Source organism: Rhinolophus sinicus, chromosome 3 (genome assembly GCF_057876585.1).
Source record: "Rhinolophus sinicus isolate RSI-liver-muscle chromosome 3, RSI-T2T, whole genome shotgun sequence".
Lineage (NCBI taxonomy): Eukaryota > Metazoa > Chordata > Mammalia > Chiroptera > Rhinolophidae > Rhinolophus > Rhinolophus sinicus.
The window spans coordinates 154,951,150-154,967,410 of record NC_142503.1 but is presented as its reverse complement, the minus strand read 5'-3'; the positions used below and the strand labels follow the sequence as shown (position 1 = coordinate 154,967,410).

General features: G+C 42.6%; 1 protein-coding gene across 1 annotated transcript in view; it reads right to left on the bottom strand.

Moving 5' to 3' along the window:
- RAB8B (RAB8B, member RAS oncogene family) overlaps nucleotides 1-15,662 on the bottom strand; it is a 59,170-nt gene extending 43,508 nt beyond the window's left edge. The window contains exon 1 of the mRNA XM_019755375.3: nucleotides 15,436-15,662. Within this exon, the coding sequence (XP_019610934.1) occupies nucleotides 15,436-15,559 (124 nt within the window). The 5' untranslated portion in view covers nucleotides 15,560-15,662. The remainder of the gene's footprint in view (nucleotides 1-15,435) is intronic.
- Between the last annotated feature and the right edge of the window lie 599 nt (nucleotides 15,663-16,261).

Below are 16,261 nucleotides of genomic sequence, written 5' to 3'. Positions count from 1 at the left end.
CATTAACCAGCAGGTCACCACTGGCTCCTCGGAGAGAAGGGAACAGGAAATGCATGAAGGTGAAAGTACCCAGAAATCAGAGATGGTAAGAAAGAATGCTGAGGAAGCTCTTGTTAGGGAGTCATGGGGTCTTTTCTGGAAAATAGGTGCCGGGGGGGGGGGGGGGGGTCATTTGCTGTGATCTGAGCGAGCCAGGAAAGCTGGACTTGAGGACCTTCCAGGCACTTATGCCTGGGCATAAATGAAGTTAGCAGGCATTTGTTTTTCAATTATAGTTGACATTCAGTATTATTTTATACTAGCTTCAGGTGTACAGCATAGTGGTTAGACATTTAAATAACTTACAAAGTGTCCCCCCATAAGTCTAGTACCCACCCGGCACCACACTAGGCACGTTACTATAGATGATACTCTGGGGAAAAGAGAAACAGGTTCATTTTATCGCTCTCACATCTAGAAAAAGGCCATAAACAATAACAGGTGATAATTATACGTCCTTTGAAGCTTATGTATGTGCTAATGAATGAGATATCACTATTGCAGGAGCCCCAAATCCATTCCTCAGAAGAAAATGCATGGTGTTCATTTATTCCACAAACAGATACTGACGCCTGAGCATCGGATAAACGGGCTCTGAAGAGGCATGGTTCCTGTCCTCTAGAAAGTCACAATCAGATGTGATGTCCTGAAAGCTTCTGTTCTTCCCACCATTTGGGCACATAGCCTTGCTTGGAGCACTAACTGAACCCACCAACACAATCTTTATGCTTCACTGAAGGCAAGACTCTGGGCATCTGAACATTTTTAACACAATACTTTTCTAGATGCAATATAATTTGAGGGAATGGTCTGGACCATAGCGTTATAAGGCATGGTTTTTCAGTGCCATTAAACCCCCAAAAACTCTTAAAACCACGGCAGTTTTCAAAATCATGAATCACACGTGTCACTTCCCTGCATATGTCCTTTCGACTGTAGTCAGAATAAAATCGATCTCTATCCTGGCCTTCGAGGCCCTTCATTACTTCATCTCTGTCACCTCTTGTACTATCCTTGTATATATATTGTTTTAATGTTTAAAAACACTTTTAGGGGTGGGCGGTTAGCTCAGTTGGTTCGAGTATCGTGCTCTTAACAACAAGCTTGCTGGTTCGATCCCCACATGGGCCACTGTGAGCTGCGCCCTCCACAACTAGATTGAAACAACAACTTGACTTGGAGCTGATGGGTCCTGGAAAAACACATTTAAAACAAAAAACAAAAAACACCTTTTAAACTATTGAAAAGCATCTCACCTCACCTTCCTAGTTCAAAGCAAGTACTGTGCAAACCAAACCCAATTTCAGATTTTTGCCTACTGTGCACATGTAATCATCATGTACTACACAGCACAAGATGGAAAAGTGTTAAAAGGGGCAAAATTGTGCTTTACACTCATACTCACACATTTATTTCCCTAATTCTCTTGATGAGACAGTTTAATGATTAAAAAGAAATTAATAGCATGTATAGAGATTGTAAAAATATAATTAATGACTTTTTGAGATTAAAGTATCATCATCTTGATTATTAGGTAAAGAAAAGCCTATTAACTAACTTTCAAGTTGGGTAATTTACTCCATTAAAATCTGCTATGGTGCTTCAAGATTTAATGTATTGTTCAAATTCATGTATGCAAACAAACTCATTAAAATTCAGGAGACTTCACTCAGAAACTCACCGCACTTAAAATTCAGGGCCGTAACACAGGACTTTGAGCTGGAATATTTTCATTGAAACATTTGTCCTTTCTAGACAGGGCATTCTACACTGACTTGGGTTTTGTTTTTGTTTTCACCCAGAGGAGGAACTCAAGATGCCCTGAGTCTGCAGCAGCTGGAAGGCTGTGAAGCGCTTCCTCCTTACGTTACACTGACATTCTGCACCCGAGTCAAGGGCTGCTCTGGACACCTCCTTCCAGCAGAGGTGGCCAGGGATAATCACCTTCACTCTGGGAATAAGTTTAAAGACAAATATTCCTCATTCCTGCTTTGTGAAACATACGTGGTCCTCAACTTTAAGAATTAATTTTCTAGAAAACTGAAGCACATCCTGTAAGTAACCAAAATGTTCCAGTTCATATTTTTTATGGAACTCATTCTCACAAGTTACCTGGAAAAAAATAAAACACATCCCAATTTCCTGAGCCTGACTGTGTGCTAGGCCCTGCGCTAAATGCTTCATTACAGCACTTCATTAAAGCGCCTTGCAACAATCCTCAGAAGAGGGAACTGAGACCAAGGAGACTAAAGGATTTGGTGACATCACCCAGCGGGTAAAGAGCAGTACCACAGTTCACTTTGCATCGCCTCCTTAAAGATAACTCACCTTTTTAAAAAATATTTTGAGTGACTATTGGGACAGAAAGGCATCGTGGTTAAAAACACACTCTGGAACCAGACTGCCCGGATTCAAATCTGGATTGGTTCCACCACTTACTAGCCTTGTGACCTTGAGAAGTTATTCCACCATTCCGTGCCTCAATTACCTCATTTTGAAAACAGAAATAACAGAAGGCACCTCAGAGGTTGTTGTGGAAATTAAACGGGTCAATCCATTAAAAATGTTAATTCATGTAAAATGCCTAAAATTGTATCTGGTATACAGTAAGCACACAATAAATGTTGGCTCTTAGCATTAAAAGCAAGTGTAATAACAATGACACACCCCCAGGAATTACCAAGCTGTCAGGACCTACCCTGAGTTAACTGGGACTGAGTTTACTCACACACATCCTCCTACTCGTTTTCATATTCTCTCTCTCTCTCTCTCTCTCTCTCTCTCTCTCTCTGTCTCTCTGTCTCTCTGTCTCTCTCTCTCCCCCCCTTTTGTGTCTCCCATGTGCCAAAGATGTTATACACACAATGATTCATTTCATTCTCAAAATAAAAGGAAACAGGAGAGCTACTATCTTTTATCAATAAGGAAAATGGTTAAATGATTTGCGCAAGTCTCTTAAATAAGAAGTAACACAGTCAGGATTTGAATTAGAGTTTCTGTCTCAAAAAGCCCAAGTTCTTTTATATACGCAATGCTATTCTGAGTTCTTATATCCACTTTTTCAATTTTGTCAGGGAGTTCATAGGTTATCATTTAGGAGCAGAGTTTTGAAAGGGCCTTCAGGGTATACGCAGCACATTCCCTTTTTGCTTATGAAGAAATGGAAGCCTAGGAAGTTTACCATTGAGCTGCCCGAGTCATATAACACCTGCCATTGCTGGGTACCACGCTGCCACTTTTTCCTCTTGGATGTTGTTGGCCTGCCTTAGGAGGCCCTCCACCCTGCTCCTAATCTCTCAGGGGCTCAGAGAAACCAATGACTACTGTACAAAGTAAGAGTGCAATGGCTAAGTGAGGACCCAGGGACTCCCCCGAGGCAAGCACATGAATTTCAGCGGGTGGCCTTGATCATATCACATTAGCTCCCTGGGCCTTTCTGCTCGCCGGCTCACCACAGCATTCCAGAGACTCAGGATGAGCAAACAAATTAGGTGTAAGTCTAGTCTACAATGCACTGTGATTCTGAGGAAAACTTCCAACCAGGACTTTACAAACAAACCCGAGCCGACAATTTCATCCTGAAAAAAATAAATAAAGGACAGGCTAACGTGAGGTTTAAACTTGATTTGTCAAAGGAAGGAAGCTGTTCTTAGCACATTCCAGTTTAAGACCAACAACATACAAGCATAACAAGCCAACGGCCCCATGTGGAGAGGCAATGCTGAGATTTCTGATACAGTTCTTCTCCTTCCATGAAAGAGTTGGATTCATAATTAAACTCTGTCCCCTCCTGCCCACATTCTGCTGTGCATATATCTGATTGCTTCCTAAGGGACTGGGTTAGAGGCCAAGACAACTGAAACCAAAAGTCCACTGACCTCCCAGGGTCAACAGGCAACGTGATGCATGTTTGTATTAGCTGTTACTGGGGCCTGTCCAGGGAGAGGTTGATTTCACCTTCCACTCAACACACTTCTCAAGGGTTTGCTGGTCAGTTTACACAGTTCTCACAGACCACTGGAAGTGACCGCTACTACAGGCTAAGTGCCATCACACTGAGTTCCATGGAAAACTCCAGAACCCATTCAGAGAGGAGCAGGTTGTCACGGACTGACTGTGGTCCAGAACCCAAGTGCGAGGCTCAAGTCTTGGCTCCTCTACTACTTACTTGATTGACCAAGTCAATTACCTTCTCAGAACCTGAGCTTCCGTGTCGACAACATGGAGATGAGAATAATTTCTGTCCACCGACAGGATTATTGAGGAGTTTAAATAGCAATGTAAGCGAAAGTACTTGTAAACAGTACTCTGCAAATAGTAAAGGTCCCAGAATGAAGGTCAGGAGCAACTGACACTGTCTGCCAATCTCCTAACAGGTCTGTGTGTAAAATCCCCAGGGACTCCCCACTGCTCTCAGGACCAAGTCCAGACTCTCAGACAAGTTTAAAATCCCTTCACAGTTTGCCCTCTAATTACCCTTCAACTTTGCATCTTGTCGCAGGCTCCACTCACTTCACTTGATGCTTCAGCTAAACAGGATTTCTTCAAGTTCCTCCAGAGGCTCTGCTGTCTCACACCTGCAGGGGCGAGCCCCCCCTTATGCTCTCCCATTCTATCCAAATAACTCGGGCTGCAGGTTTTGATTTTACCTTAGATGTCATTTCCACCTAAAAGCTCTCCTCCACCTCTCCTCTGTGCTTTTATAAAATCTTCTATTTATCCCTTTGTAGCCCTTCTCATCATTGTGTTAAAATTGCCTGGATACTCATTACTCTTCCCCCTCTCAAAATTTTATGGATTAAATAATGTTCACTGAATGAGTGAATTTAGTGAAAACGACTTAGTGTCTCACATTATTAGCCTATTAACAAATCACTGCATCTCCCCACCCCCAGCCACTCCTTTTCCCTGATTAAAAAAGCAAAGGCAAAAAAAAAAAAAAGACCAAGAGAAGCTTAAAGACTTGTCCAAAAGCAAACGGCTAACCAAGGGCAGAAATGTAGTGCTTGGACTCTACATCTCCTAGTTCATGCTCTGACTTTTCACCTATAAAATGTTGACCATGTCCAGATTTTATGCTAGACCATCAATGTCTGTTCACGAGAACTGAAGGTAGATGAGGTGTAAGAGAAAAGAGACTTGAAATCAGAAAGCTAACACTCAAGGTCAGGCTGTGTGTGACCTGGAACAATCGCCATGCCTCTGAGCCTCAGGCTCCTCATCTGCCAAAAGGAAATGTGCATATCCATTATTTTAGATTATTTTTCACTCATGCTGTGTTTTATATGAAGAAGAGGAGATAATTGGAAAATACTTTATAGATCTCTCAAAGAAATATTTTTACAACTTTCAAGTGATTATTTTTCTGGTGACATTCAGCTTTAATATTTAAACCAAGGCATTTTTAAGGATGGGATTCAAAAACATTAAGTAGTTACTTTAGTACTACAAAAAGTTTAACTGACAAGATTAACACAGGCTTGGCTTGAATGAACTAATGCTACTACTTCTTCCTTCTGTCTTCGTATCATCAAAACACTAGTGTCCACCTGCAAAAAAGAACCCTTGCCCACAATCATTAACTAAAGAACGTAAAGGACAAACCCTTGACCCTGAAGATCATGGAAGCTGGCACTTGCCTTTCCCCAGGAGGAAACAGGCCTGGCTAATGCCCTTGGGAGGGGCTCGTGACAACCCTGACTGATTGGAAACCTTCACCAATTGTTTCTCAGAGTCCTATATACTGTATTTTGCAACGATAAAGAGATGATCTGAACAAAAACTGTGGTAAATCATATAATGAGATCACAACATAATTTAATAATTGGATTTTATGGAAATGAAAGAAATTATTTCCCTCGTCCCAGGAATTTTTCATGCTTCTAGAAGACTGGAAAATTTCAATAGTAAGTAGAGAAAACAGGAAGTGCACTCACTCAGATTATTTTGTTGGGGATGACACTCTAATCTGTGTGTCCCTGTCCATTATTGGTGGTGACTGAGGCAAGTAGCAATTTTTTAATATCTAGTTCTAAACAATATAGGAGAGCAATGCAATCAAAGATTACTGTCAATTCTCAAACTATTTTAGGCAGAAGTTTCTAAACCCAACAGTTTACTCCAACTGCTAACAAAAGCAAAAGACTTAACAAGTAGCTAAAGAAATCGACAGGGGAGGAGAGCAGAATGTTGTTTTTCTTCTTCTCTTTCCAACACAATCCCCTCTCCCCAAAACCTGGTATGGGTGAGGTGTTAAAGGAGAAAGTGGTCTGAATCATTCCAAAAATGGAAGTTACCTCTCAGTAAAGAACCCTTTTCCAGGCCATCTCAAGATTTTACTCACAGACCTTTAGAAGGAAAAAAGTTTAAAATTCCTTATTGAAAACCATCAACAGCTACTCCATCCAAATTTATAGGCCACAAACAAATTACAGTAGGGTTAATCACTGACATCTCACAAGGGAAACTCTTCCTTGTTAATGGATTTTATGTGTTCGTGTAGTTAAACAAAAATTTTTTCACTTCCACAGCTGAGAGTCTTTTTAAAAGAAAGAGTTTAGTGGGCCATTGCTAGCAAGAAAAAAAAGGACCAGGTTCTGGGGCGTGAAGTCCAAACCAGCAGCATCCACACCAGGTGGGAAGGAAAGGCAACACGACCACCGTCCGGGGGTGGGTGAGCATTTTTATATATCAAGGAGGGCGAGAAAGATGTAAGTTCTTTAGAAAGAATTTACACTGGCTATAGATAAAGGGGGTGGCACGTGAAGTGGGCTAGTTCTGGGGTAGGCACAGAGTCCACAAGGAAGAAGTTTGTTCCTTTGGATGGGTTGTGGGCAACAGTCTGGAAAGTTCATGTGTAAGCAAGAAGCAGAGGCTCCAGGGGTTTGATGGCGCCTGGCTATCCTCTCTTCTAGATAATAGCCACCTGGAAGTTAATTCAAAGTTCCAACATACACTCAGGAATGTGAGCAGTCTTGTTAGCTGGCCCCCAGCTACTACCAGCCTAAGTAAGCTCTGTCTTCCTCTCATTCTCCAGCCCAGTGTAATTTAATTTAGACTATCTCGGAATTGTTTTTCTTGTCAGAGTGTATGAAATTAGAATATGTTGCAATACCTACTCCAGATAAACAAATACTGCATAGGGCCATAAGAAACGAACCTTACAACTGAGCTTTTAAAAAAGTCACCCTAGGGCCGGCCCAGTGGCTCAGGCAGTTAGAGCTCCATGCTCCTAACTCCGAAGGCTGCCGGTCTGATTCCCACATGGGCCAGTGGGCTCTCAACCACAAGGCTGCCAGTTCAATTCCTCGAGTCCCGCAAGGGATGGTGGGCTCTGCCCCCTGCAACTAAGATTGAACACAGCACCTTGAGCTGAGCTGCCTCCCGGATGGCTCAGTTGTTGGTTGGAGTGCGGGCTCTCAACCACAAGGTTGCCAGTTCAATTCCTCGACTCCCACAAGGGATGGTGGGCAGTGCCCCCTGCAACTAAAAATTGAACACGGCACCTTGAGCTGAGCTGCCGCTGAGCTCCCGGATGGCTCAGTTGGTTGGAGCGTGTCCTCTCAACCACAAGATTGCCGGTTCGACTCCCGCAGGGGATGGTGGGCTGTGCCCCCTACAACTAGCAATGGCAACTGGACCTGGAGCTGAGCTGCACCCTCCGCAACTAAGACTGAAAGAACAACAACTTGAAGCTGAACAGAACCCTCCACAACTAAGATTGAAAGGACAACAACTTGACTTGGAAAAAAAAGAAAAGTCACCCTATTATTTTATGGCAAAACTTGGTCATATATTTTAGAGATTGTACTTCCACTTTATACATCAGGAGAATATCTATGAGTTGCTAAAATAATTACTGCCAGGTTCTTTGCCAATAGGCAAAATAATAATGTGATGTGGGGACAGTCACACCAGTCCCGGCTCTGCCAGCAGGAAGCTGTGCAACACTACTTGCTGCTCAACTGCTTTGTGGTGGGTTTGTATCATGATGAGATGGGTTCCACACCTGAGCCAGCTTTCGCAAAGTGCTGTGAAATCCTGCAATGCTGTCACCGGACTGCAAGTAGCACTGTCATCTAGTCTATCTCAGTGACAGCAAGCCTAAATTTGATGAATGTGAGGACATGCAGAGCTTTAGCATTTTCTCCTGGGAGCCAAGAATTAAAATTCATGCCCAAAGGTTCAGCAACAGGTAAATACTAAAGCGTCTAATTAAACTGACGCAGAATGCTACAGGTAGGACAGCCAAGTTACCCAGCTGCTGCAGGGACTGTTTCCAAATTGGTCCCAAAGGAAGTCCTGAGTAACTAAGTAACAAAAAATAAAATTAAAAATAAAAAGCAGGCTTATTTCTTCCTCTACAGACCACCAGGCATTTACTTCCTTTTAAGGCTCTGAATAATTCAAGTCAAAATAAGAAAAGGACTTTTTTATGTTCAATAGGAAAAGAAGAATAGGGCACATCTACATCCAATAATCATTCACCAATATTTTTAATACTGAAATTTAGACATAATGCATTGGACAATAAATACCGTGTTTCCCCGAAAATAAGACCTAGCTGGACAATCAGCTCTAATGCATCTTTTGGAGCAAAAATTAATATAAGACCCAGTCTTATTTTACTATAATATAAGACCGAGTATAATATAATATAATATAATATAATATAATATAATATAATATAATATAATACCGAGTCTTATATTAATTTTTGCTCCAAAAGACGCATTAGAGCTGATTATCCGGCTAGGTCTTATTTTCAGGGAAACAGGGTAGCTACCTATTCACTCTAGAAAACAGACAGCATATGTGTGCCACATTGCCACCCACTCTCTCCCTCCATTGCCATGGCAGATACCAGGAATCCACGAGAGCCCTCCGGCTTGCTGAGCTCAGGTAGGACCACAGAATTCTATGCAACACAGCATCCCAGGTGGCGTCAGTATTGGCATTTAGGCTGAAGCCTACGTCACCCGGCTTTGCACACTCCTCAACTTTGCATACTTCTCAACGTACTAAGCCAAAATACTGAAATGAATCTTCAAAGAAAGCCACTTCTTCATAGTTCCAAGACTACAGTATAACCTTCATTTATACTCCAAAATGTAATTTTCCCCCCCTGTAATAAGAACAGAGAACATAACCGCAAACACTGGTTTTACTTGACACACTATGCTATTCCAGTGAGATATGTAAGCAGTTCTATATAATAAAGGTTTATATTCATCTTGTTAAAAATAGAATTTGGCTTTATTCAACCCAAACACCCAGCCCAGTTCCAATCCACTCACTACCCTGTCACTCAACCGAGTGCTGGGCAGAACACAAACACAAACACAGCTCCATCTGCTAATTAAAACTGGGCACCGAAACTGTTAACAGGCATCTGTTGCATTGTTTGAATCTAATGGACAGAGACAAAGATGAAATGGCTCGTCCAAAGCAAAGCCAGTGACTTCACTCATTTTCTCTTTAGTATTTATTCTAGTGGGGAGTTGGAAGCAGGGTGTTAAACAGCTTATTATGGAACCTGAAAGTTAAGTGAAATATCTTTCATATTTTAAAGCATCCCTTTAAAATAATTACTGAAAAATAGGCAGCATTTTATAGGGAGGAAATACATTTTTGTGTAAAGAATTCAAGTTAAGCACTTTTAATTTTACCGCAGGTATCATCTAATCATCTATAGTATGAAAGATAATAACTGAAATCCAAGCAATGCTCTACAGTATATATAGCGCTTTCACAACCCATCCCTCCATCCAGCCTTTCATTCATCCAGTTGAGTGGTCATTTAATAGAGGCTTTGGAGATTTAAAAGGTGAATAAGACTTGATTCCTGCCCTAGGGAATTCACAGCAACCCTGAAAAGTTGGTACTGTATTCTTACACTCTATTCTGTATGAAGAAATGAAGGCCCGAGAAAGACAACTGATTCACTGAAGGCCAGAAAGCTATGAATGGCAGATGTCAAGACATAAACCCAGATCTGACACCAAACCCATTGCTCTTCTTAATTCACCATGTTATCTCCCTAACACCAAACACGAACCAGTCCACTTCATCAGCTCCTTACATGTCAGAGGCTCCACGTTATGTTATGTTCCACAATATTATTATTCACAACCTAAAACCTACGTTCCCATCCCCACTCCAACCTTCTTCCCATCCTGCTGGGAAAAACTCTTTTCCTGCAAAACTTTCCCAAGTAGCAATTCTAACACACACAAGAGCTTGAGCTGGTCCCCAGAATGGCTTTGGGAGCAGGCAGGCAGACGCGAACTAGAACCAGCTTCAGGCTACGCCAGCAGCTAGCTCCCTGGTCTTCTACTTCTGGTTCCAAGGTTCTTTTCAGATTCAGTTACCAGATTCAATTAAAAAACCAACTGCTAAAATTCTCTTTGTCTTCAAAGACTAGACTTATTTCACTCTACGATGATATGCAAACCAATTTCCCTCCAGCTTTTCTCAGTGGATCCAATCTCGGTGCTGCTGCCAAGAGAATCTCCTCCCTGATTTGCTATCATGCAAAACCGCTGGTCAAGCTCTTTATTAAAGTTACCTATGCTTAAAACATATTCATATCTGCCCAAGACTCAGTTTCCCACTCCCACACTTAATTTGTTGAGTGGCTTTTTTCGTTCACTAGACCACTGAGTGAGATTGATTTAACCCTTTATTAATCAGGTACTAAATTCTACTTTTTCTGAAATAGTGTTCTTTTCAAAGCTATTACTTAGATGGGAAGGCTACTGACAGCTTTGAAAGAACACAGTAACATTAAATAAGGTTTTATGTACAAAATGTTCAATTTGAAGATGCATGTTCCTTGTATATTTTTGTTTGCAAGAATGAAACCAATGAAAACAACTATGAAAATTAAAATCAACTTGCTCTACATAGCTCGATTATGCTCAGCCAAATGTTGATATCATCTTGGATAAAAATGTAAACATGACAAAGTTTGTTTTTCAGTCAATAAGTCTTGATAAAAGTTTTGAATTGCTACCAACCAAAACCAGTTTTTAATTTTAAGCTGGGGTCAGCAAGCGTTTTCTATAAAGAAACAGTTACTAAATATTTTTAAGCTTTGTGGGACACATTCAGTCTCTTGCATATTCTTCTGTTTTGTTTGATTTTTAACATAACCCTTAAAAATGTAAAAATCATTCTTAGCTTATAGACTGCAAAAAACAGGCTGCAGGCCACATTTGGCCGATGGGCAATAGTTTGTCGACAGCTGATTCTGAGGAAAGTGAATCCAAGAAAACAAATGCAATGTTATAGAATAAAATGTCTATAAGCGCACTGATCAGACGAGGCAGCAACAATTACCAGCATACCACCACTGTTAGTATTATTTCATTAGTTATTTTGCACATGGAAGGAATATTAATGACAAAATGGCTTTTGATCTCCTGAGTTGAAACTACAGACGGAAAGAAAAGAAAGGGCAAAGGACGCTATAGGATGCTGATATATCCCAGTATCAACTCCTATAGCGCTCTGAGTCATTGTATGAGCATTTACTATTTCCCAGAACAGATCTGGCTCTTTCCTCACATAAAAGCCTATGTGCAAAATCGAATTCCTTCCTGGAAGAGGTGGTGACTTAAATTTATGGAGATGGCACACTGATCCGAAACAGCAACAGGATGATTGTGAAAAGTGACACAGACTTGGATTTAAGGTTCCCTGGAGGCTCTGTCTGCTACAACCAGCAGCGTGATCTTGACAACTTAACCTTACTTAGTTTTCTGATTTACAAAATTGGGGCAGGGACATAAAGTAGGTAACTTCTGAGACTCTTTCTGTTGTCAAACTATGACTATACTAAAATGAAACCACTCAGGAAATACCCTAACAGGAAGAAGGGGGCAGGGCAGGGGACAGACACCAAAGGGAAGAAGCTTCGATTGTCCTGTTAGAGGACAGGCTGAGTTTTCTTTTTGTTCTACCAGCACCTTGTTCAGTACAGGCGATTCCAAGACATCAAGATGCCCTGGTGTCAATATTAAAATGCACCCACATCTCATAGGAAATATAATACATAGCTAACTGTTGCTGTTTCCTGGTTGTCTTAATGTTACATTTTATAGGCATTTAATGAAATATTAATTATGATTATGTAAAGGGTTTGAGAAAACCAATCAAAAAACTGTTTTCAGTTCTCAAACATGTGAACTGAAAGGCTCCTATGCACTGGGCCTACAATTTCAAACGGATAAAACATCCCTACTCAACAGCTGACATATATTATCTCACTAATATACTGGAAGATTCCCAGTAAGTCGGTAGAAAGAAAATGTACCCTCCATCACCCCAAAAGCAGAAAGAAAATGAGGGGAGCCAGGATATCAGAGAAGATAGCAGAATGTTAGAGAAGTAAGAAGAAAGTATCTGTGAGACAACTGTATCTGTCATCAAACTGTCTCCATCCTTTCATGATGGCAGAACCCCTATTAAAAAACAGTGCTTGAAGATGGCAAGATGTCCCTTTTTAAAACTACTTAAACTTTGACAAAGCAAAATTAAGACTTAAAATGTACCTTCATAAGAAGAAACAGGCACATAGTATACATATCTACCATCACACACACACATACACACACACACACACGTGTTAAGAAATGGATCTTTCCTGTGACATATACCTTATCAAGTTCTGTCAGCAGTGCTGTGGCAGACCTTGTCAAAACCCAGTCAGAAAAACCCAGGAACTTACACACCTAGGTACTTCAAGAAATAATTATGACTGGGAAGAGATGGACCACCAACTCTTACCTCAACAACTTTGGATCACCTGGAGATGGGATGGGGGATGGGTTAAGGGGGGTGGGATGGACACTCCAAGCCTGTGTTTGTGGTCAGTGAAGAGTGTGTGGAAATTTTTACTAGGATGGTATTAACATTCCCTTTATTTTCCTAACTTAATTTCAACTGCAAAGCATTCGGTTTAAGATACATAAATTCTTCTGCTGTTTGAAGGTGCGCTACCACTTCCTGTCGGGGCTCTGGGGCTAAAAGGCATGGAAGATTTCCCCCTCCTCCAAGTCAACTGAAACACAGCTCACAGCCTCTTTTCACCACATCCACCCCACAGAAAATAGAAAGATCAAGATTATTCATGAGATTCACCCCATTTAACATCTACCACCTGTTCCAAACAGTTTCAGGACACTGTTTTTCATGCCTTAATAGCTGCAACCCTCCATTGAACCGAATTTCTATCATTAAAAAAAAAAAAAAATCCACGCAAGAAAGATACTAATCCTTCAGAAGGAAAAATAATTTTTAAAAGCTACTATTGTAAAAGGAAACTGTCACCCTTACAGGAAATGTGGGACAAAAATTAAGGCAAAAAAGAGAAAACTAATAAAATTATTACAAATAAGCAAAGGTCATCCAAGGAGCTTAACAGAAAGAGCCATGAGACTCACTTTCAAAGCAAGAGAACGTTTCTGAGAGGGTCACACATAGAATGGACAAAAGGCTACCCACTCAACTTATCAGAAATTGTCCATTACTAACTGGAGCAGGCATTCAACAATGAAAAAGGGTTACTCAGGGTTTTGAAGTTAGCACCAGCATCAACAAGTAATACCCTTTAGTGGCTGTAACAGCTCCCACTAAATCTCTTAGTATACTTAAGACGTGACATTTAAAATCTGCTTCCTCAGAAAAGAAAAAGTCCCACTCAAGACTGACTACCAAGAACTTGCAATTCAAACTTCCCTAAGCCCAGACATCGTAACACCCAGGTTTCAGACCACTCAATCCATATGAAAGAGGCCAGAATAAACAAACCAACCATAGCCTTTCCTAGCACTTGATTTGAAGCGCACTCCATACCCAAACACTTTCTTTAGAACGATAAATTAGTCTTAAGTCATACAAATAATCAAATATACTTATTACCACAGCACAGGCCCCCTAATAATCCCAGAAATTCATGGCGAAATATGCTGGAAGAACTATTTGAAAGATGCTTAAGTGAGCTACTATTAGAAGCCACAAACATCACCCAGACGACCAAAAGCTAAGACTCTTAAGGTACAGAATTAACCTGCAGCTACTTAACAATGGCAATGATGTTAAGGTCACTTGGACAGGCAGCTTACAATCAGTTTTGCTTTGTGCTTCAGTTTATGGGAAGTTAGAGAACTTGTCACCTGAACACCAAGTCTTCCAGTACAAAAGTAGGAAGGACAGCTCCCAGCCAAGAGAAAACAAAGAAAGAAACAAAGAAACATAAAACCCCTAAATCAATTGCAAATAATTGGGGGATATATTGTATGTTGTGATTCACTGAGCGAGTAATAATTAAAACCAAAGCAAAACATGCAGGGAGACAGGTAGCAGCCTCAGCTGAGAAGTTATTAAATATTCAAGACCAAGAATTGAAAAAGTTGAGAAGTGTTGCTTCTCAGGAGATGTTAGTAAAGGAGTGAACCCTATTTTCCTGATCACCCCATTCCCCAGAGTCACCAATTCTCTTAATCCCCGTGAACACTCACAGAACAATTCAACGCTCCATAGATATCATTCCATCCTTAGTTACCTTTTTTCTTTCCCCTGCACTTGAACCAAAGGAAGTGAGGAGAGAAAATGGTAACTAGTGCTCCCAGTTACTGAAGAAAGTCCTACTTTCCATTTCCTCTCCCTTTCCCACCTCTGGCTTCTCTGCTCACTCAACCTCTCTACTCTATATTCTGCTTCCCTTTTTTCTTTTTATCTCACACCCAGCTTTCCTTTACTTTCTCCACCAAGTATCCTCATTCCATCCTCTGGACCCTCGAATTCTTCTCCGACCTACAGTTCTCTTCTGCCCCCTCCCCTGACACCGCTGCCCAGACCTCCTGCGCCCCTCATCCCTCACCTCCTGATCTCTCATTTCCCCCCGATTGCCGGGTTCTCACCACTCTAGTCTCTTGTGTCCTGTGTTCTTTCACTTCACTTCCCTCACATTCCCCCGACCCTTCATTTCCCTTTCACATTTCCTTCCTCTTTCCTGTCTTTTAATCCATTTCACACCAATTAATCCTTTCTCTCTCTCCAGGAGATTTCCTGTACCCCCCACTTTGTCCCTCTAAGGCCCTTCCCTGTCATCCCCTAGCCCCTTCATTCCCCCCAATACCCTAGTCCTTGTTCCTCTGGATCCTCTTCCCTTTTCTTTGCCCCCAAGTTTCCCCTTCACCTCCCAGCCTCACGTCCCCGCCCGCCGCGCTCCCTCGCGTCTTCTTCACCCTTCCCCACTGCCCTCGCCGTCCTGCTGTCCCCGGGGTACCCTCCCTGGGGTTCCCAAGCCCTCCCCCGCCCCACTCTCCCGGGCCCCTTCGCACCCGCCTCCCATTTCTCACTCCCCGTTCCTAGCCGCGGCCCCTCCCTCACCGATGGTGGAGATGAAGGTGGTGTTGAAGGCGTCCTCGGAGAAGCGGAAAAGGAGGCAGGTCTTGCCTACCCCCGAGTCGCCGATCAGCAGCAGCTTGAACAGATAATCGTACGTCTTCGCCATCTTCTCGCTCGGGCCCTCTGACCCGGGAGCAAGAGGAGCGGCGGATCCAAGCGGGGAGGGGGCCGTGGGCCAGGGGGCGTGCCCGGCGGGCCGCTGCCGCTCGCCCCGCCCCGCGCCCCTCCCCTTCCCTCGGAGAAGGCCTGCGCGCCCCGCCCCGCATGGCCAATCCGCGGGGGTTTTGTCATCACCTCCCCGAGCCCCAAGGCTTCATGGGACTTGTAGTTCTTTCGAGGAGCTTCGGGCGTGCCCGGCGCTGGTAGTCTGGACTGCCCCAGAGGATAAAAGAAAATCCGCTTTGGACGGGGTGGCCGGGTGCAGTAGGTGTTCCCACCTGAGCTAGGAAGGAAGGCCGAGTTTCGAACTCTGCGCGTCACGCCGCGGGTAATTTACTTCGTCGTTCCTTTGTGTGCGGGAGCCCTGCAAATCCAGGACCTCGGAATCTGAGTCCTGTGGTTCCTGCATCTCTTCCGCCGGGACCCGGAGCTGAGATGCTTTCTTTCCTTCTCGGTGCTGTGGCGCAGCCTGCGGATTATCTGCAGAGTGCATCTGGCTTCTCCAGTACCAGCATCACCTCTAAGCCCCCGCGTGTAGCCCCTCAGTTAACTGAGCTCGAAAAGAATGATTGCCGTTCTAACTTGAACCCCACTCCAGTTCTCTTCTTCACGCCTCCAGACCAGATCCAAATACGATGGCTATTTTAGA